Source organism: Globicephala melas, chromosome 8 (genome assembly GCF_963455315.2).
Source record: "Globicephala melas chromosome 8, mGloMel1.2, whole genome shotgun sequence".
Lineage (NCBI taxonomy): Eukaryota > Metazoa > Chordata > Mammalia > Artiodactyla > Delphinidae > Globicephala > Globicephala melas.
In genome coordinates, this window is record NC_083321.1 from 8,718,423 (window position 1) to 8,740,259 (window position 21,837).

General features: G+C 55.4%; 1 protein-coding gene across 1 annotated transcript; it reads left to right on the forward strand.

Annotated features, from left to right (window-relative positions):
* Positions 1–1,130: 1,130 nt before the first annotated feature.
* SLC22A8 (solute carrier family 22 member 8) lies at positions 1,131–21,160 on the forward strand. The gene is made up of 10 exons (XM_030833099.2): positions 1,131–1,466; positions 14,447–14,550; positions 15,075–15,229; positions 15,705–15,873; positions 18,008–18,131; positions 18,343–18,458; positions 19,414–19,628; positions 20,339–20,447; positions 20,584–20,787; positions 20,866–21,160. Exons 1-10 carry the CDS (start codon positions 1,131–1,133, stop codon positions 20,963–20,965), a joined length of 1,632 nt encoding a protein of 543 aa, XP_030688959.1. The 3' UTR covers positions 20,966–21,160.
* The last annotated feature ends 677 nt before the right edge of the window (positions 21,161–21,837 follow it).

Here is a 21,837-nt window from a genome sequence, read left to right on the forward strand (position 1 = left end):
CAGACCTTAGAGAGGACCCTGGGCCCTCAGGACTCAAGCCAGCCCCCCACCCCCTCCCCAGACTCCCCCTGCCCGGACCACCTAGGCTTCTGTCCCCCCCCACCCCCACTAGGCTCCGCCACGCCACCACACCAGCCTTTGCTGAGGCAGCCCTTTGAGGAAAGCTGGGCTTAGTGGGTCCACAGCCCTGGCCCTGCCAGTGTCATTAATCCCCCAAAGAAAGTCAAACATTAGCCTGGGAAAGAGCTTACGCCTTATATAAGCTCCCCTGGGGAAGGTACAAATACAGCTTGTTGGAGCCGGGCTGCCAAAACACAGAGCTGCCGGACCCTGGGTCAGAGCAAGGGTTTCAGCCCCATCGGCCACCGACCCCGCCAGAGGGAGGAGCCAGGCCCAGCCACCAGGTGAGGAGGGACCCCTGGGAAGCCCCCAAGGCCGGGCCTTGCTTCCGCACTGCAACTGACCAAGCCCCTTACGCCCTCTGGGATCTGTTTGGCCCCTTTCTGCTGCCCTGCTATGGTGCACCCAGCCCCAGGGGATCCCCAAAACCAGGAGGCGCGGGGCTTGGGGAGACCTTCCCAGCAGGCAACCTGAGCTCCGCCAGTCCTTTGTGTCTGCTGGAGGCAACCAGGGACCCCTCCCACTCACTCCTGACATCCATCCTGTGGGGACAACGTCCAAGATGGGGCCCCTTGGTCCCAGCGGCCTGGCCTGCACTGCCCCATGCCTGCAGCACGTGTGACCAGCCTGGCTGAACACATACTCACACCCACAAGTCCCCACACGCACACAGCGACACACCCGTGCTCACACAGCTGTGCCCTTCCACTCCAGCCTAAATGTGCACATCCCAGCAGACACTGCCGTGAACACACACCACACCTGCGACCCCACGTCTGCAGGTGCAGTTGGGTACATCCTCAACCACACGCAAATCTGTGGGTACACACAGCTGAGCCCCACATCCTCACACACTTCTACATACACAGGCTTACACATACACCGGGGCACACCCTCCCCCTTGTGCTTCCACACCCATCCCCCTGCCCGCCCTCACCCCCGTGCACACTTCCCTCTCCCCGGCCTGGTGCCCCACCCACCCGTAGCTCTGGCTCATCTTGTCCGGTGCCATGACCTTCGCCGAGCTCGTTGACCGCGTGGCCAGCAAAGGGCCCTTCCAGTTCCTGCACACAGTCCTGCTCGGCCTCCCGATCCTGAGCATGGCCAACCACAACCTGCTGCAGATCTTCACGGCGGCCACCCCCGCCCACCACTGTCGCCCGCCACCCAACGCCTCCGCGGGGCCCTGGGTGCTCCCCATGGGCCTGAATGAGAAGCCTGAGCCGTGCCTCCGTTTTGTGTATCCACCCAACGCCAGCCTGCCCAATGACACCCAGGGGGCCACCGAGCCCTGCCTGGATGGCTGGACCTACGACGTCAGCACCAGGGACTCCATTGTGACTGAGGTATGCCCAGAGGCCAGCCCTCTCCCTCCGATTACAGCAGGAACCCCACACTCGTGGACAGGGGAGCATGAGACCCAGGGACAGGGCACTGGGCAGGCAGAGAGGAAGGACCTGGGTGCAGAGACACACCAACCTAAAGGTTCCGTCTCTTCACTTTCAGAGTGCAAACAGTCCTTTCTATGCCAGGCGCAGTGCCAACCTCTGGGGATACAAAAATGCACTGTCCCTGTTCCCACGGGGTCCACCGCCTAGCAGGGGTAACAGCAATTAACGAGAGGACCACACAAAGAAATGTCAAATTACAACTTCAAAGTACTTAAGGTTGTGACCTTAGACTACTGCCTACCCCTGGGCTGGGGGCAGGGGCCAGGGGAAGCTTCCTTAAAGAAGTGACCTTGGGCAGAGATAAGGGAGTCCAGCAAGATTTAGCCAGGCAATGGGGAAAAGGAGGAAAATTCCATCTTGTGCAAAGGTCTCAAGGTGGGACAGTGTGTGGAGGAGGGGATGGACAGAGGTGAGGGTTGGAACATGCCTGAGCAGACCCAGAAAACATCTCATCCTCTCCTGCCGTCACTTATGTGTTCATCTCCCATTCATTCACATCCTCATTTATTCACTGATTCTTTTTTTTTTTTTTTTTTTTTGCGGTACGCGGGCCTCTCACTGCTGTGGCCTCTCCCGTTGCAGAGCACAGACTCCAGACGCACAGGCTCAGCGGCCATGGCTCACGGGCCCAGCCGCTCCGCAGCATGTGGGATCCTCCCGGACCGGGGCACGAACCAGCGTCCCCTGCATCGGCAGGCGGACTCTCAACCACTGCGCCACCAGGGAAGCCCCTATTCACTGATTCTTTTACCCACCATCTCCAGGAGTTACAGAGTTAAATCAGGCTCTCGAATGACCTGGAGACCATGGTCAGATGAAGAGAGCGAAACGGGAATTGGCATTTATTGAGGATCCACAGATGGTCAGGCACGTCTTGGCCTCTGGCAGACATTGTCTCCCACACTTTGATTCCCACAATGATATTCTGTTGAAGGTGATTTTATCTCCTTTTTCATTCAAAAAAAAACTAAGACTGAGAGGAGGGAAGTGAAGGTCCAGTGGCAGTACAAAAGAGTGGGGGGACCACGGGATTCTAGGGAGGCTTCCTGGAGGGGGTGACATCTGAGCAGTGAGCAGAGGCCAGTGTTTTCATTCTCCCTTCGGGGACCATGAGCCCCTCGAGGGCAGGATCTTGCTTTTGCCACATTAGAAGAGATGCATTTCAAAGTCTTTACCTGGTGCCACTCCTGTGCTGGGCACACTATGAGCGTGGGCTCCTGGAATCCCTGGAGATGGCATCTCAGTGAGGGAAGTATTGTTAGTACCTTCAGATGAGGAAACTGAGGCTCAGCCTGGTTCAATGACTTTCCCAGGATCACATATGATTCGGACCTGGCAGAGAGACGATTTGAATCCAGGACTATCTATGTTCAGAATCTACGATTGCTATTCATTTGTCTAGTGAATATTTATTTCTGTATAAAGCACTGACTGCGCGCAAGGCACTGTCCTAAGCGCTTTATACATATTAACCCTTTTAACCTTCCTGACACCATTATAAGATAGTATGATAGGGCTTCCCTGGTGGCGCAGTGGTTGGGAGTCTGCCTGCCGATGCAGGGGACACGGGTTCGTGCCCCGGTCCCAGAGGATCCCACATGCCGCGGAGCGGCTGGGCCCGTGAGCCATGGACACTGAGTCTGCGCGTCCGGAGCCTGTGCGCCGCAACGGGAGAGGCCGCAACAGTGAGAGGCCCGCGTACGGCAAAAAAAAAAAAAAAAAGATAGTATGATAAGCCCATTGTTGCGATGGGGAAACTGAAGCACACAGAGAATGAGGAGATTGTTCAAGCTCTCGCCACTAGTAAGAGGCAGATTCAGGATCTGAACACAGGCACCTGCCCCAGAGCCGCGCTCCTAACCATCACATCTGCTGCCTCTCATAGCCCCGGATACTCCATCCCTGTCCTATGCACTTTTTCTCCCCAGCACCCAGCCCAGTGCCTGAAATACACCCAGCATCCAACATTTGTTGACAGCTACACTCATAGTACTGAGGACACAGACTCAAGGAACTCATGAGCCCTGCCTGTCCTCCAGGTGTTCACCTGTAGTGAGGAAAGTCGCCAGCAGCGTGGTGGGGTATGCAGGCTTCCCAGGGCAGGGGCTTTCAGCTGCTTTGCTGTATCCCCAGCAGCTGGAACAGTGCCTGGCACAGAGGAGGCGCTCTGTGAAATAAATATTTGTGTAATGAATGGATACGAGCTTTATAAACTCAGGGTGCTCGGGGAGCCCAGAGGAGGGGCATGGAATCTGCCTGGAGGGGGAACCCAGGGGGGCTCACTGGAGTCAGCAAAGCCTGAGCTGAGTGTGAAGGAGGGGTCAGGGTTAGGGCGGGGGCTGATGCGGGCAAGTGCAGCCCAGGCGAAAGGAACAGAGTGCCTGGAGTCACATGCACAGTCACAGGAGCATAAAGAGAGCAAAGCAGTAAGGACTGCAAGAGACTCAGGAGGGCTGGAGAGGCGGGCAGCGGACTGCAGAGGCCAGGGACACAGGGAGGAAGCGGGCCAGCAGGAGGGCCTGCCGTGGATGCCGGGGCGAAGGGCTCTGTCTCGAAGGCGACAGGGAGCCGTTGCATGGTGTTATACAGGAGTGTGGCGTGCTCAGATCGCCTTCTAAGGATCTGCACTCTGTGATCTCGGGTGGCCTCGGCCTACAGCAGCAGCTTGAAGCAGGATCTCGATCCCCAGCCAGAGATTGAAGTCAGGCCGCAGCAGTGAGAGCGCTGAATCCTAGTCACTAGACCGGTGGCCAGTGACAAGGCCCTGGCCCTTCGGCTCTGTAGAAATGAATTCCCACACAGACAGAAAGTGGTGAAACAAGTAAAGTATTTATTAGGAGGTAAAAGGGTACATGTGGATAGACACATGGCCCAACTCAGAGAGAGAGTTGCACCCTTGTGGTAGTTTTTTTTTTTTTTTTTTTGGCGGTACGCGGGCCTCTCACTGTTGTGGCCTCTCCCGTTGCGGAGCACAGGCTCTGGACATGCAGGCTCAGCGGCCATGGCTCACGGGCCCAGCCGCTCCGCAGCATGTGGGATCCTCCCGGACCGGGGCACGAACCCGCGTCCCCTGCATCGGCAGGCGGACTCTCAACCGCTGCGCCACCAGGGAAGCCCCCTTGTGGTAGTTTGAATCACTTATATGGGGCATTTCTTCCGGGTTTCCTTTGGCCACTCATCTCACTTTGCCTGGTTCTGAGTCCATATTTTGTTTATCTCAGGGTCCTCCCACGTGTGCGCGCGCATCTCTTAGCCAAGATGGATTCTAGCAAAGAGGCCTGTGGGTAGGTTGAGGTCACTTACTATGGAGCGGCGCCCCCTCCGTTGTTGACCTTCAAGGAGCCTTTCTGAGCACGTACAGTTGGGAAGGTCTCCTTGGCTTCAAGAATGAGGCCTATGCAGTCTTTTATCTCTTATCTGGACAGGGCTCAGCTCTCCTCCCTCCTGCTACTCTGGCGTATCTGTCCACAGGGGACGAACTCCGGCTGCTCAGCCTGGGGCCCATCTATCTCCTGCCCCAACTGCAGGGCGGAGAGTAGCTTGCAGAGCATTTTGGTCCAGCAGCTGTGAGACCAGTTAGCAGGTTGCCACAGGGACCCAGGACCAAGATGACAGATGGCAGGGGCAGTCGGAGTAAATACCAGAGAGGTTTGGGGGTCAGAATCTCTGGGACTCGGGAACTAAATGGATGTAGGGGTGAGGAACAGGGCAGGGGTGGGGGTCGTGGAAATGCCCCAATATCTGTAGCTAAGTTTCCAGGTGTGTGGGCAACTTGCTGTACGTCTGGTCCCTGGAAGACAGAGAGAAGGGGTAAAGCCACCGTCCGTGTCCTCCAGAACCTAGAGGAGGAAACAAAAATCCTACAGGGAGCAACGAAATAATAACCATCGCTACCCTTACCGTGTGCTAACCCCTTGCCAGACGGCTCTAATCAGTTTGCTCGTATGAACTCATTTAATCCTCACAACAACTCTCTGAGGTTAGTACCTATATTATGTCCTTTTTGCAGATGAGGAAACCAAGGTACAGGTTACTGGCCCAAGGCACCACATCTTATAAATGCTGGAGCTGGGAGCCAAACCCAGGCAGCAGGGCTCCAGAGCCACCTGCCCCCACTTCCCCACACTGTGCTCCTGGGGACTGCATCCCCCGACCACTGCACCCTGGGCTAGGTTCTGGGAAGCGCTCAGTTAATGCTGAATGAAGGCCATATGCCCTCAGAGCCCGGCAGGAGGGACTCAGACAGTGCTGACTGCTGGGAAGTGTCTTCCCCTCCAGGGTGCACCTTGAGCTCCAGGGAGCCTGGCCAAGAGCAGAGCTTGCAGGTTTTTTTTTAGCTGCCTTGGGTCCTCGTGGCTGCGCGTGGGCTTTCTCTGGTTGCCGCGAGCAGGGGCTACTCTTCGTTGCGGTGTGCAGACTTCTCATTGCGGTGGCTTCTCTTGTTGCGGAGCACAGGCTCTAGGTGTGTGGGCTTCAGTACTTGTGGCACATGGGCTCAGTAGTTGTGGCTCGCGGGCTCTGGAGTGCAGGCTCAGTAGTTGTGGTGCACGGACTTAGTTGCTCCGTGGCCTGTGGGATCTTCCCAAACCAAGGCTCGAACCCGTGTCCCCTGCATTGGCAGGCGGATTCTTAACCACTGCGCCACCAGGGAGGCCCAGCTTGCAGGTCTTGTACCCCGTCAAGCATCAGCTCACATCTGTACCCGCTGAGCACCCAGTCACCATTCCAGCTGTTAGGACCATGTGAATCTGCATCCCAAATACGCGGGGTTTCACCAGGCCTTGAGGTCTGCCCCCTTCTCCGGGTCGGGTCCTGGTCAGGCCCAGGCTCCCTGAGGACTCTCAGCCATGAGAACCCCTGATCAGGGTCCTCACCCAGTCAGGGAAATGTCAGTGGCCAGACCCAGCCAGGTGCTCTTAGCAGCACAGCAAGGTCAAACCCTCTCTGTTTGTGGTTCAAGCCGTGGCAAATCCATGCTCCATCACTTGGGGTGGGGTGGGGTTCCGGTCCCTCATGGGGTGGAGGTAAGACAGTGGCTGGCTCACCTAGGGGTGTGTCTCTGGCGTGGAGGCAGGGACCTGGGTGTGCCAGCCCTGGAGGGAAGGGTGGTAATAAGGAAGACAGCACCTAGCAACCAACTCAGTCCAGGTGACCCTGGTTAGTAGGCAAGGAGCCATCTGCCAGGTGGACAGCGTGGCACCATGAGCCAGGGCCAAGCAGCAGAGTTCACATTCTGACTCTGCTGTTTACTAGGGATGTTACAACCCCAGAAGTCTCAGTTTCCTCATCTGTAAAATGGGGTAAGAGAACAAGTGTGACCATTAAAAGAGATAATGCAAGGCCAGCATTAGCACAGGGCCTGGCACCTACAAGGTGTTCAGCTAATGTTTGCTGCCACTGTTGCTGTTGTGGTGGTCATGATGAATAGAGATGTCCTGAGAAGTAGGGGGTTAGTCCCCCCAGAAGAGTAGGGGGACTCCCAGTAAAAGGAGAATCAGCTGTCACAGCTCTTCCCAGCTCACCCTGGCGGCCGGGCTTTGTCTCACTCCACCCCCCAACCCAGCACAGGGCAGCACGCAGGGCCCAGCTCCAGCCCCCAACAGCCGGGGACCTGGCGAGTCACCTCCCTCCCCACCTCAGTCCCCTCATCTGTAGAATGGGATAATAAGGACCTTCCCTGCAGAGGAGGCGAGGGTGGGAGGGCTGAGCTGGGTCCAGCCAGGAGCACGGGGGGTTTCCCTCCCCCTTCTGATCCCATAAGCTTTGCTGGCAGAGGTGACCACACATTCCTTTCTCTGGGTTCAGCAGAGACAAGGTAGGAATTTTTCAGAAGGAGCTTTACCAGGACGTTAAGAGGAAACAAAGGCCTTTCTTTTAAGTCTGGAAAGTGTGAGGAGTGAGGACTGTGGACTCTGGATTCCCTGGAGAGGAGCCCACAGCTTCCACACCACAGAATACAGCCCTGTGGGGGGCCCGGCTCAGTCTGGGGGCTCTGGAAACCCAACCCTGCAGCCCTCGAAGGCCCGGGCCTGGCCTTGGATGAGCAGGCCCTCCCTCTGAGGCCCCTGTGAGTATTCTCTGGGCCTTGGGCCTTCCCGTCCTGTCTCCAGGGCCACAGAAATCCTGTCTCCCCACACAGGTCCCTGGAGGCCCCAAGTCAGCCGCTGGAGAAGCAGAGATCCCACTCAGTGGTCCTCCCAAAAGCGGGTCTCCACCCTGGAAGTTTCCCCTGCCGAGTGTCTGGTCTTCCTCCACGCTCACCCCCAAATCCCCAGGCCGCGCACCTCCCAGACCATCTGTCCACCTCTTGTCTCCAGCTGAGCTCCTGCATCACCCCTACTTGCTCACCCTGGCCCCTGCCCTGGGCGCCCGTCCTATCATCTCCCCTTTCCTAGCCTCCAATCTGACTCTTGCGTAATGACCAGGGGGCCCCAGCTCAGCCACGTGTCTGGGCCAGCCTGACCCCACGCCATGGCAGCCCTCACCTAGGAAGCTGTAATCGCAGGCAAGAGGAGCCCGGGGCCATCCCCTGGGCTCTCCAGGGTCGAGGTGAACGTCTACCGTGTGCAGGGCCCTGGGCGGGTGCTTTGCTTTCCTTCTTTCACGACCCTGCTAATCTTCTTTTATGGCCACTGTGAACTTTGCCCCTTTTTACAGAGGAATACACTGGGGTCAGATCCAGAAGGTGGCTCTCTCAGCCATGATGGTGAAATCAAGTTTTTGTAGGAAGAGGGATGGGGGTCCTGACTGCAGAATCCACGCCCCTTCTACTGCATCACATGTCCCTGTGAGCACAGGCCTTACAATGACATGTGACAATAATAATAAAACACTATCACACAGAGTGCCGACTGTTTGCCAGGTATGGTGCTGGGTGCTCTTCATTCCTTATTTTATTTACAATCTTGAGAAGCAGGTATTAGTATTACCCCCATTCTACAGATAAAGAGACTGAGCCCCAGAGAGGTTAAGTAACTGGCCCAGGAACTCACAGCTACTAAGTGGCAGAGCTGGAGACGCATGCCTTTTTGAGTCTTCCCAGGTACCTGGCTCTCTGGCCGTTGCGTCCCAGTCTTGGTTCCATCAGAGGTCCAAGAGTAGACAGAGGCAGAGCAATTCTCCCCAAGTTCTAAACTGGAGCTAAAAGGCCCCAAATCTAGGGAAGTTTGTTCCCCTTGTCCTTGCTCTGGAGGGAGTACGGACCATGTGTGGGGTCCCCTGGCAGAGTCAGCCTACACACACACACACACACACACACACACACACACACACACACACGGAGCAGGGTCCCCATCCTTGATCACACGTGGCTCGCCCTGACCGTTTACATCACGCCTTCTTCTTTGCCGTCTGAGGGGCCTCCTGGCCTATGATTTTGCTCCGCTCCAGCTCCTGAGCCTGTCCCTCACCCTTTGGGCCTGACATCAGATCAGCCCCCTTGGCTCTGGCCTTGGCTGCCTCCTTGACCATGACTCCAGCCCATCCTGTGCTTATGTTTTATAGTGACGCATGGCTACAGCTCCCATGGACTGAGCCTTCCCTCCGGCAGCTCAGGACTCAGAGCGCTAGTTGGGCGTCCAGAAGACCTGAGTTTGAGTCTCTGCCTTGAAATGAACCAAAGCTGTGCTTGGGCAAGTTATTTATCCTCTGAGTCTCGGGTTCTTGGTCTGTAAAATGGAGATAATAATAGTACCTGGGCTTCCGTGGTGGCACAGTGGTTGAGAGTCCGCCTGCCGATGCAGGGGACGCGGGTTCGTGCCCCGGTCTGGGAAGATCTCACATGCCGCGGGGCGGCTGGGCCCGTGAGCCATGGCCGCTGGGCCTGCGCGTCCGGAGCCTGTGCTCCACAACGGGAGAGGCCACAACAGTGAGAGACCCGCACACCGCAAAAAAATAAAAATAAATAAAATAAAATAATAGTACCCACTTCATAGGTTTATTATGGCATCATTTGCAAAGCTTGCTCCGGAGCAGAGTAAGCCCTCTCTTTCTCCCCCACCACCTTCCTGGTATATCATCACTCAGGAAGACACCGCAGTGGGCTTCCTGTTCTTGCCTTCCTGAATCCAGCTCCCTAAGGAGTAAACATTCCAAGAAAGGAAAAAGAAGGCCAAGAACATTGGAGGGGATATTGGGAGCAAGAACTCTATGTGGAGCCGCCAAAAGCCGATAGACAAGAGGTCAGCCCAGGCCATGCCATGGGCTAGATAGAAGCTGAGTGACCGGTTCCCTCCAGTCAGCTGGTTACCTCTTCCTCTCTGGGCCTCATCGGTAAGCTATGTATAGCAACCCCATTAATGATTCATTGGACAAACATTTAACATTTACTGTGAACCACCTACTCTGCTAGCTGCTGGGGTTAAAGCGTCAAATGAGATGTCTCCGCCCTCGGTGTGGTTACGGAATGCAGGAGAGATAGACAAGCACATAGGCAGGTAGCGTGCTATGTAATCTGTGTCCTCTTCGAGGTAAGAACGGGATGCTGAGTGTGGAAGGAGAAATGAGGAATTGCACTGGGAGTCTGGATGTGCTTCTCAGCCACTTATCCATTTCACGAATATTTACTGACTACCTGCTTGTACCAGGCAGCCAGAAAAGATGCTTCTGGCACCAGAGTAAGTGATCTTGACGTGTCTTTTGAAGGACTGACAACCTTGCTAGAGTAGGGGAAGATATCAAGTACAAAAGCAAAGAGGAACACAATAGCCTGAAGCTTCTGTAGGATCACTAGTGAAAACCTGATTACAACCACGAACCCCACGTGGCCAGGCCTACGCATGGAGTCAGGGTCAAAGGAAACATAAATCACTCTCTCAACACCTTGAAGAATGGAGACCAGCTACGGGTTTTCTTAACACAGAAAGCATGCCAAAATCCCTCAAAATATCTTCCCTTCCCCCCCAAAATTCCAGGATGCCTTTAAAAATCTCTCCAGGGCTTCCCTGGTGGCGCAGTGGTTGAGAGTCCGCCTGCCGATGCAGGGGACGCGGGTTCGTGACCGGTCCGGGGAGGTCCCACATGCCGCGGAGCGGCTGGACCCGTGAGCCATGGCCGCTGAGCCTGCGCGTCCGGAGCCTGTGCTCCGCAACGGGAGAGGCCACAACAGTGAGAGGCCCGTGTACCGCAAAAAAAAAAAAAAAAAAAAAAATCTCTCCAGTTCTCTCTATATCTGGTCCCATGCTCTTGTGTTCCCAGTCCCCTTCCGAGGTCATTCGGGGACCGAGACACACAGCAGCTCCGCCATCTTCAACACGTGGCTTCCAGAGTTGCTCTAGTTACCACCATTCCTAACCAACAGGAAGGGAGAAAGCACGCAAGTCCAGGCCAGGGATTCCCTCTTACTCAAATGAAGCGGAAGCAGCATCCACTTCTTCCACTCACACGTCACTGTCAAGAATTACACGGCCCCGTCTCGCTCCCGGATGGCCTGTCCCTTTACACCGCATGCTACACAGTACAGAATGTCTCTCTAGACACCCGCTGGCCTACTCCTTTCACACCACCTCCCTTCCTCCTCTACTCCTTTCCCTCCCCCATCCCCACACATGTACCATGCAGGCTCCCTTTCCAGCCAGAAGAGCCCTGGGTTTGCTGGCCACTCTGGGCCACTGTGAGCAAGCTGGAGGACCTGGAGACTTCACCCTCGCCCAATCCCCCTCGCTCCCCGGGAGGAAAGCAGAAAGAGCTCCCTGGGATGTGTGGTCCTTTGCCCGCACTGTTTTGCTTCCAAAACATTCTCATCAGGCATTTCCAGTGAATGAGCTTCTTCACTTCATTACACAAGTAATTCAGGACAACTGGACAAAGGGTGCGTGCTGGGGATTAGCGGGAGGTTAGGCCAGACAGGTGGGCAGGGGCCAGAGCCTGAGGGCTGCATAAATCTGTGTTAACAGAGCTTTCTCTTTACCCAGAGGGCAAGAGGAAGCCAGGGGGTGCCTTAGGCAAGGCAGCAAGCTGACGCGAGAGGTGCTTCAGAAAAGCCCCTCAGGTTACCAGGGAAAGAAAGGAAGGACTGAGGTCGAAGGTTGGGAGACCTGTCAGAAGACTGTTGCCGATAATGCCCTCTGGGCTCAATTTCCTCAACTGTAAAATGAGGATGACAGCAGCTCTACATCGTAAGGTTGCTATGATGACTGAAAAAATTAAGGCATGGAAAGTGCTGACTTAGAACAGTGCCTGGTGCAGAGTAAGCCCTCAATATATATCGGCTGTTATTCTTTTTTTTAAATTTATTTTATGGACGTATAGCAGATTTACAATGTTGTGTTAATTTCGGCTGTACAGCAAAGTGACTCAGTTACCCATATACACACTCTTCGTATTCTTTCCCTTATGGTTGATCACAGCATATTGAATGCAGTTCCCTGTGCTATACGGTAGGACCTCGTTTTTTTATCCATGCTATATACACCAGCTTGCATCTGCTAATCCCAAACTCTCAATCCATCCCTCCCCTGCTCCCCTCCTGCTTGGCAACCACAAGTCTGTTCTCTATGTCTGTGAGTCTGTTTCTGTTTCGTAGATAAGTTCATTTGTGTCATATTTTAGATCCCACATATAAGTGATATCATATGATATTTTGTCTTTCTCTTTCTGACTTACCTCACTTAGTATGATAATCTCTAGGTCCATCCATGTTGCTGCAAATGGCATTGTTTCGTTCTTTTTTATGGCTGAGTAGTATTCCACTGTATATATGTACCACATTTTCTTTATCCATTCATCCATCAATGGACATTTAGGTTGTTTCCATGTCTTGGCTATTGTAAACAGTGCTGCTATGAACATAAGGGTGCATGTATTTTTTTTTTTTTTTTTTTTTTTGCGGTACGCGGGCCTCTCACTGCCGTGGCCTCTCCTGCTGCGGAGTACAGGCTCCAGACGCTCAGGCCCAGCGGCCATGGCCCACGGGCCCAGCCGCCCCGCGGCATGCGGGATCCTCCCGAACCGGGGCACGAACCTGTGTCCCCTGCATCGGCAGGCGGACTCTCAACCACTGCGCCACCAGGGAAGCCCGCATGTATCTTTTTTAATTATAATTTTGTCCAGATATATGCCCAGGAATGGGATTGTTGGATCATATGGGAACTCTATTTTTAGTTTTTTGAGGACCCTTCATACTGTTTTCTATAGTGACTACACGAATTCACATTCCCACCAACAGTGTAGGAGGGTTCCCATTTCTCCACACCCTTTCCAGCATTTGTTATTTGTAGACTTTTTAATGATGGCCATTCTGACCGATGTGGGGTGATACCTCATTGTAGTTTTGGTTTGCATTTCTCTAATAATTTGCGACATTGAGCATCTTTTCATATGCCTGTTGGCCATCCGTATTTCTTCTTTGGAGAAACGTCTCTTTAGGTCTCTGCCCATTTTTCGATTGGGTTGTTTGTTTTTTGGTTTTGAGTTGCATGAGCTGTTTGTAAATTTTGGAAATTAAGCCCTTATCGGTCTCATCATTTGCAAATATTTTCTCCCAGTCCATAGGTTATCTTTTCATTTTGTTTATGGTTTCCTTTGCTGTGCAAAAGCCTGTGAGTTTCATTAGGTCCCATTGCTTTCATTTCTACTGTATATTGGCTGTTATTCTTAATCCAAGTATAAGAGGATGAGGCCTGCACTAAGATAGCAGTAATGGAGATAGAAGAATCCAGATTCGAGAAATATTAAAGGACTTCCCTGGCGGTCCAGTGGTTAAGACTCCACGCTTCCACTGCAGGGGCCATGGGTTCGATCCCTGGTTGGGGAATTAAGATCCCACATGCCGCTAGCGGCGGCCAGAGAAAAAAGAAGTATTTAAACAGTTAGAAACTGGAGGATGAAGCGATTGTAACATGGGAGAGGAAGGAGTCCAAAAAGGGCTGCCAGTCACTGTGCTTCAGACCTTACAGGGAGAGGGTGGCAAGTCTCGCTGACTCTGAGATGCCCAAAAGACACCCTCCAGGTGGAGATTTCAAGTAGGCTGCTGAGTCGATGGGTCTCAAGGCCAGAAGAAAGGTTGGGCTAAAGAGAGGGGTTTCGAGTTTTCACCATAAAATAGTCATTGAAGCCACAGGAGCAGGTGGCATTTCCTGGGGAAAGTGAATAAAAAGAGAAAGATCCACGAAGAGGCCTGGGGAACTTTTAAGGGATAGAGAGAAAGAAGGCCGCAGAGGGAGGGAAAGGAGGAAGACCGGAGGAGGCAGAGGTCAGCGGGGTCACGGGCTGCCGAAGGGAAGTCAGGTCAGGAAACAGAAGGTTCCATTGGGTTTGGGGAGCAGAGTTTCAGTGGAGGGTGGGGGCAGACTCGGGAAATGAGTGGGACACGAGGACGGGGTGACAGCCAGGATGGCTCCTTGTTCAAGAGATCTGGCTTTGAAGGGAAGAGAGAAATGAAGCAAATGTGGAAGCGAAAGAGGCTTTAAGTGGAGAGACTGGAACATAAGCAAATGACGATGCAGAGCAGTCAGGAGACAGACTGAAGGTGTGGGATGGAGGGAGGTGGCGGCGGGAGTGGCCCATGGAGGAGAGAGGGGGCAAGCAGAGGGACCAGCCTTGCACAAGTGAAGTTGGGGAGCAGACACACAGGTAACCGCAGGACGCAGGTGAGCCTGGAGGAGCTTGAAGACAGACCTGGCTGTGGCAGCTGAGCAGACTTCACGAGCCATATGGCAGGCCACATGTGCCGAAGGGATGTTGTCATTGCAGAACCACAGGGCCAGCCCGAAGGGGGAAGCAGCACCGGGAGCAGGGGCCAGGCTCAGGGAAGCCAAGCACCGGCGCTGGGAGAGGGAGCGCACACATGGGGGCGCAGGCTGAGCGCAGCTGAGAGGCTGGGCTGGGCTGAGCCGGGTGGCCGGGTGGCCGGGTGGATCTCCCTCTCTCCTGCGCAGTGGGACCTGGTGTGCAGCTCCAACAAACTGAAGGAGATGGCCCAGTCTATCTTCATGGCGGGCATACTGATTGGGGGGCTCGTGCTGGGAGACCTGTCTGACAGGTGAGACGCGGGGGCCTCGCCAGGGGAGGCACAACCCATGGAGACCCCCCGCCCCTCTCCATTACACCCATGCACCCCCAAAGAGGCCAAGAGCTGGGGTAGGGGGGAGAGATGGTCCTTGCTGTGTGCCCAGCCCCTTTCGGGGCCACAGCCTTCTCCCTGCCCCAAAACCCCTACAGCTTGAGTCTTCTAGCCTCCCCAGACCCGGGGAAACGGCCTCAGGGTTTTCAGACCCAGTAGTGGCTGCATGGCCCTGGAGGTGGGTGGATGAACGGCTTGGAGAGGAGATGTCCTTTGACCCCTGCTCAGGTAGCTAAGCTGGGGGTGGAGGAGATCACTCATTAACTCAAACGTCTAACTTGTCAACAGAAAAAAGCAATTACCAGCAAGGCTCTGTCTGGGGAGGGAGTTACACGCCCTGCCTGGCCCTTTGGGAGGTGGAGGGTCCAGCCCTTTGCCCCGCAGAGTCACTGCCCTTGGCCGGCTCACAGCAGCTAACGACCCTCTTCTTGTTCGAGCTGCAGATTTGGCCGCAAGCCCATCCTGACCTGCAGCTACCTGCTGCTGGCAGCCAGCGGCTCAGGCGCAGCCTTCAGCCCCACCCTCCCCATCTACACAGTCTTCCGCTTCCTGTGCGGCTGCGGCATCTCAGGCATCACCCTGAGCACCACGATCTTGAGTGAGCCACCGGGGGAGGGGACGGGGACCAGGAGTTTGGGGAGCACCAGCCTGAAGCCAAGAGCGTGGCTCAGCCCCAGGCACCGGGCGACCTTGGTCAGGCAAGGCGCTGCCCCTCTCAAGACCCCAGAGGCCCCCCCTGAACGTAACAACAAGCACAGCAGCAGCGGCTCCCCCGGGCCTGGCATCTGCCGGTACATGACCTCGTTCAGCCCATACACGCAAGTAGGTCAAACAAGGGACGTCACCCGCCGCTGGAGAGGCAGTCAAGGCTGCAGGCTTGGGAGTCAGTCAAACCTACGTTTGAGTCCTACCTTCTTGACCCTCAGTCACCGCATCTCTAAAATGGGGGCGATGAAACCTTAGGATCAGGGTCAGATCACGTAGCCAACGGAGGGGCAGGAGCTGGTGCCCCTTCTCAGGAGGTGCCCACCGCCCAGTAGGGTCTTAATCTGGTCCTTGGGTTCCTCCTGCAGGTGTCGAGTGGGTGTCCACCCGGATGCGGGCCATCAAGTCGATTTCACTCGGTTACTTCTACACCAGTGGCCAGTTCATTCTGCCTGGCCTGGCCTACGCCATCCCCCAGTGGCGTTGGCTCCAGTTAACCGTGTCCATTCCCTTCTTCGCCTTCTTCCTGTTGTCCTGGTATGTGACCCTCTTTTCTTCAGCCCCCTCCTTAGAGCCACCGGGATCAAACAGGAGGAGCCCATGCCTGACCAGGCTGGCTGACTCTGTCTGTCCCGAGACACCCCATCCCAGAGTCAGGAAGGGCGTTCCAGAGAGGAGGAACCACACACCGAGGCATGCGGGGAGGGAGCGCTCGGCTGGGGGGGTGGTGAGGGGCTTAGGGTCCGGCTGTGAAGAGCACAGAAAGCCAGAGAGGCCTCGGTTTCACGTGGAGGGACAGAGGACGCCCCTGAAGGTGCCCGGGGTGCTGAGGGGCCTGACCAAACTTCCGTTCGTGACATAATCACACAGACGGACACACCCAAGTGGGTGGAGATGAGAGACACAGGGGAGTGACCGCGTGGGCAAGAGGAGCCTGGGAGATGAGTCTGAGGGGCATTTTGAAGGCGAAATCCTCAGAGTGTGGGGACTTCTGGATTTGAGGTATCAAGAAAAGGAAAGCTCCAACCTGAGAACCTGGGAGAATCAAGGGGTCTGGGGCAGAGACCCCGAGTAAGGACATGTGGAAGACAGGAAACCCATCTGTAGGTGGTAGCTGATAGCTGGGCCCAAAGAACAGGAAGTAATGAACAAGCCCAGGAGCAGAAATGAAGTCCTGGAGGATCCTTTATCCGGCACTTACTACGTGCAAGGCCCTGTTCTGGGCACCAACCCACAACATACCAACACTCACGGCATCTCTGTGTGAAGGGGACATTAGTATTCCCATTTTACAGATGAGGAAACCGAGGATGAGAGAGGTGAAGCAATCCTCCAAGGTTACACAAAAAGACGCAGGACTGGAATGGGGCCTCCATTTGAAAATGAGAATAAGCTCCCAAGGGGACGGGCAATCTTGCAGTGAGAGAGATGGCCCGAGAGTCCAGAGTGGAGTTCGGCATGTCCACAGCCTAGGATGGGAGCCGAGAGGTGGGAGGCAAAATAAGGGCAGATGGTCAGCAGGTCCCTTCACTGGGTGACTTGGGGCAAGCCTCACCCACTCTGAGCCTCAAGATTTTTCTAGGCAAGATGGAGATACCGATGCCTGTCTCCCAGAGTTACACGTGCCTGGTCCACAGGAAGGCTCACTGATTGGAAGCCACTGTTGTCATTATTCTCAGGGAGAGGAGGATGGAATCCAGGCCCTGGCTATGGATTTGGGAGGAAGTCACCCATCATCTTGGTAGGCGCAGGCTGAGAAGACTGTCAGGGCAGAAATGAGACCACAAGGCCAGAGGGCAGGTAGCAATGGGCCCAGGGAGCTGCCACTACCAGCAGGACCAAAGGTCTCAGGCCAGGTGACCCGTGTCCACTCCCCTGAGGGTCTCACTGGAGCCAGGTCCTGGGTGCCTGTGGGGTCCACAGCCGGAACGGACCCCGCCTGGGACCAGACTTTTCCAAGCATCCCTCCTTTCTCCCCACGCCTCTGCCTCCTCCATTTCCCTTCAGTTTGTGACCCTCAGGGTTTGCTCAGGGGTGAACCAATCCCAAAAGCACAGCCCAAGGGTGGGGGAGAGTGAGGTTGGCCACACGCTTGCCAACGCCAAGGCCCCATGTTGCGCTAGCAAACCGTCCCCCGACCCAGCAGAGCTGGCCTTTTGCAGGGAGAATCAAAGGGTCCTCGGACCCATTCCCTAGACCACAACCCTAAACTTAGCCCCCTTCCTAAGCGGCCCTGGGACTGCAGCCCTGCCCCCGCTTCACCCAGGACCTGGAATTGGGCCCAAGGACGGCTGGGGACGTGGACGTGTAGGACCCTCCAGCTGTCCAGCCTCGAGCATGCCAACCCTTCCCCAGGCCCCACCTGCCTTGGCCTAGGGCCCGAGGCTCCTAGCTAAGAACAACACCCAAGGATAACACGCTGCCCGGGGGGTCGGGGGCAGGGGAACAGCTCTTCTGGAAAGGGAAGAAGAGATCTCTGGAATTTGTGCCGGCTGCAGGCAGCCCAGGTGCAGAGCTTGACCAAGTGTAAATTCCATGAAACCTGCAGTAAGGCGGCTCGGGTTTCTGGTCCTCCTAGCCTGCGGCCCTGGCTCTTGATCGTTTTCCAGCCTCTCAGAAGAAGGTGGGGGTGGGGGTTTGGGAGCCGCTGTGACTCGGTTCTGGCCCCCAGGTGGCTGCCAGAGTCCATACGCTGGATGATCCTGTCTGGAAGGTCCTCCAAGGCCCTGAAGACATTCCGGCAGGTGGCGGCCTTCAATGGCAAGAAGGAGGAAGGAGAAGCACTCAGCCTGGAGGTAGAGACCCAGAGGGATTGTGGCCTGGGGCACGAACCTGGGCTCTGTTCTCGGACTGTCCCCTCCTCTTGCCTCTGTTTCCCCTGCTCACAAGCCTACATCTGGTGCCCTAAGCAAGCTCTTCCAAAGGCACCAGGCCTGCACCTCCCTCCCTTCTCCCTCTGCCCACCAGCTGGTCGCTAATGGACCCCTCCCCTTCCTCTGCCCCAAGGAGATCAAACTCAACCTGCAGAAGGAGATCACCTTGGCCAAGGCCAAACACAGCATAGCTGACCTGTTCCGGACACCCATCCTGCGCCGTGTGACCTTCTGTCTTTCCCTGGCCTGGTAACCCACCACCCCTCCCTGCCCACACCCTAGCACCCCTGCCAAGCAGGGGTCATGAACAAGGCCTCTGGCAGGCTCACCTAAGGGCAAGGCCTAAAATACCTGCAAGAAGAGTCAAGGGATCCCCTCCTCAGGGCTGCCCCAGTCCAGCCCCAACCCCAGAAGTCTCTGGCATCCCTGCCCCACACCCAGGTTCAGCCATAAGGGTCTGCTTCCTCCTGGGGTCACACCCACCTCACCCACAGGGCAAATGCTCCAAACACCTTCACCAGCTCACATCCCTACCATGTGAGCTGTGCCTCTCTGTCCCTGCCCCCCACTGGTTCCGCTCTGCCCTCTGGGACCCCACAGAGCAAGCCTGGCTCTCAGGGCTTCAAGATTTAACGACAGAAATTGTGATTCTTCTAAGTCTTCTCTTTTGCCCGACATCCCACATCTCCTTCAAAGTCCCTTCCGTGACCTGGTTCTGACGCCCTTCTCATCCTGGCCACCCCCATGTGAAAAGGATTCAGTATATCCAGCAACTCTTCAAAAGGGATCCCACAATTCTGAGAGGGAGAGGGGAGGCATCTGACCCATGTGTGCAGCCCTGGGGACTTTCACCTCCCCCATCTGAATGTTAAACCATTACCCAACAAAGAGAGATTGTTTACTGCCTCCTTTGGTCTCCAAGAGTCCCTCCAGGACCGATATTCTCTGGAGTCAATTATATGACACTTTGTCACCATACCCTAGACCATGTCCATGTCAGACATAACCAATCAATCCCAGCACTCTCTCACTGAGCCCAGACACAATCTCAGAGGCCTCAAAACACCACTGAAGCAGCCCCTATCGATCTGTTGCAATTGGGAAAAGAAATGAAACTATTCATCATCCTGGTGACCCAATGAGCAGTATGGGGAGAGGCCCCCGCCTGGCTGTGGGTCCTAATCACTCACTCTCTGACCCTCAGGTTTTCCACCGGTTTTGCCTACTATAGTTTGGCTATGGGTGTGGAGGAATTTGGCGTCAACCTCTATGTTCTCCAGCTCATCTTTGGTGGGGTCGATGTCCCAGCCAAGTTCATCACTATGGTCTCCATAAGCTATCTGGGCCGGCACACCACGGAGGCCGTCGTTCTGCTCCTGGCAGGAGGATGCATCCTGTCTCTCATCTTTGTGCCTTCGGGTGAGAAGCTGGGTCGACCCCCAGAACCCTCTGAAAGAGGCTGACCCGTGAGACCAATGTGTCTGTGGGCCTCACGGGCTGGGAAGCGGGGTTCCAGGGACGCCAGATCTGCTGAGTCTGCCTCTAATTCACTGTGTTACCTTGAGCAGCTCCCTGTACTCCCTGGGGCTCAGGTTTCTCGTCTAGAAAATAACACAGGTGGGCTGGATGACATCAAAGATCCCTTTCAGATCTGACTCAGGGCAAAGCATGGTGGTGTCTACACAGTGAGAGGAATTGCTCGGGATTTGGGTGTTGCCCGGGTGACATCGCTCCAGAAGACAAGCTTGGATGGGGAAACCTCAGAGCCCAGTGCTCAAGGAACACCCCACAACCTCCTCCACCATGACCTTGGAAAAGCCACTTTTACTTTATATAGATGTTTGTGTGTTGATACACCTATATCCTTCCAAAGGGACTGGAGATATTTTTGGACAAAAACAGATACAACAAATTATGAGAATAGGGAATCAGAGCCAGGGAAAAACCCAAATGCAGCAGGACACAAGCCTGCGAAGCACTGGGAAGAGCAGAGGGGCTACTACTCAGCTTTAAGTTTGGATGTGAGCTGCCCGGCAGCCAAAGCAAAGAGGGAGACAAGGTCTCTGAGGAGTGAGAACACGCAGGGGCTCCTGAGCCCCCAAGTCTACTGCCTTTTCTTTCCTGTGCAGACTTGTTGACCCTGAGGACAGTACTGGCTGTGTTTGGGAAGGGATGCTTGTCCAGCTCCTTCAGCTGCCTCTTCCTCTACACGAGCGAGCTATACCCCACTGTCATCAGGTAGGTGCTGGGCCTGGAAGCAGCCCAGCCAAAGGATACAGGGGCAGGTGGGATTGTGGCCCCTGTCCAGGGGTCCCAGAGCTGTTTTTTGAGAACCCGCACAGAGGCTGCCAATCTCTGCTCTGAACTCTCCCAGGCAAACAGGTATGGGCATAAATAACCTGTGGACCCGTGTGGGAAGCATGACGGCCCCACTGGTGAAAATCACCGGGGAGCTGAAGCCCTTCATCCCCAATGTCATCTTTGGGACCATCGCCCTCCTGGGAGGCAGCGCAGCCCTCTTCCTGCCTGAGACGCTCAATCGGCCCTTGCCAGAGACTGTTGAAGACTTAGAAAACTGGTCAGTCCCCTGTTTCTGGCCCCACCAGTCCTCCTCCTTGGGGAAGCCCAGGGCTTTTCCTGAGCTCTCTTTCCCTAGGTCCGTGCAGGCAAAGGAGCCAAAGCAGGAGCCAGAAGCGGAAAACGCATCCCAGAGGATCCCTCTGCAGCCTTGTGAACTGGGCCTGGGCCCCAACTGAAGGCAACAGACCCTCCTTTCCCTGCCCTCCAGAGACTAATCCCAGCCAGGTCCTTGCCTGTCTCTGGGCTCCACAGGCACCTTGGGGAGGGTCCTGGGTGCAACTATGCTTCTAGGACACAGTCCTCTGAGAGCTTGGTGGAGTTATCTCCACCACCACCGGGGCTCCCCAACCCAGCCCTGGCCAGTTCAAAAGTTTGGCCACAGGCCTTTGCACACCCCACCTTGCCCTCACCCTCCCTGCAGCCCAGGCCCTGCCATTCTTCTGTCCAGCCCTTCCCCACTGACCACTTCCCCCATTGTTCCCACTCCCTTCCCCTTCTTGCTCCCACCCCTTTCTTCAATGGGAGGTTTCAATAAACAACAGTGAAGAACTCAAGCCATGCTGCTCAGGAACAGGGGTGGGAAAGGGGGCAGGGCCTGGTATGGACATGTGAGCATGTGCATCTGCCCATCCACACTGGCATGCACATACAGGTATGGGCACACAGGTACATGCAAGGTGGGCTGATGTGAACACGTGTGTCCAGTGCGAGCACACTGACGTGTGTATACGCCAAGCCTGTATTGGTTGACTTGGACTGCTATAACAACATGCCACAGATAGAATCACTTAAACAATTTCTTCCTCACAGTTCGGGAGTCTGAGAAGTCCAAGATCAAGGTGCTGGCAGACTCAGTTCCTGGTGGGGGCCCCATTCCTGGCTTGCAGATGGTCAGATACCTTCTCACTGTGTCTCACGTGGCGGAAGAGAGATGAATCGAGCTTTCTGGTTTCTCTTCTTTTTTTTTTTTTTTTTTTTTTTGCGATAAGTGGGCCTCTCACTGTTGTGGCCTCTCCCATTGCAGAGCACAGGCTCCGGACGCGCAGGC

Excerpts from the sequence above, each read along its gene's own strand:
- SLC22A8 (XM_030833099.2), top strand. The coding sequence starts at position 1,131 with ATGACCTTCGCCGAGCTCGTTGACCGCGTGGCCAGCAAAGGGCCCTTC. Across the intron at positions 1,467-14,446 it reads GGGACTCCATTGTGACTGAG|TGGGACCTGGTGTGCAGCTC; the intron begins GTATGCCCAGAG and ends TCTCCTGCGCAG. Across the intron at positions 20,788-20,865 it reads GTTGAAGACTTAGAAAACTG|GTCCGTGCAGGCAAAGGAGC; the intron begins GTCAGTCCCCTG and ends CTCTTTCCCTAG.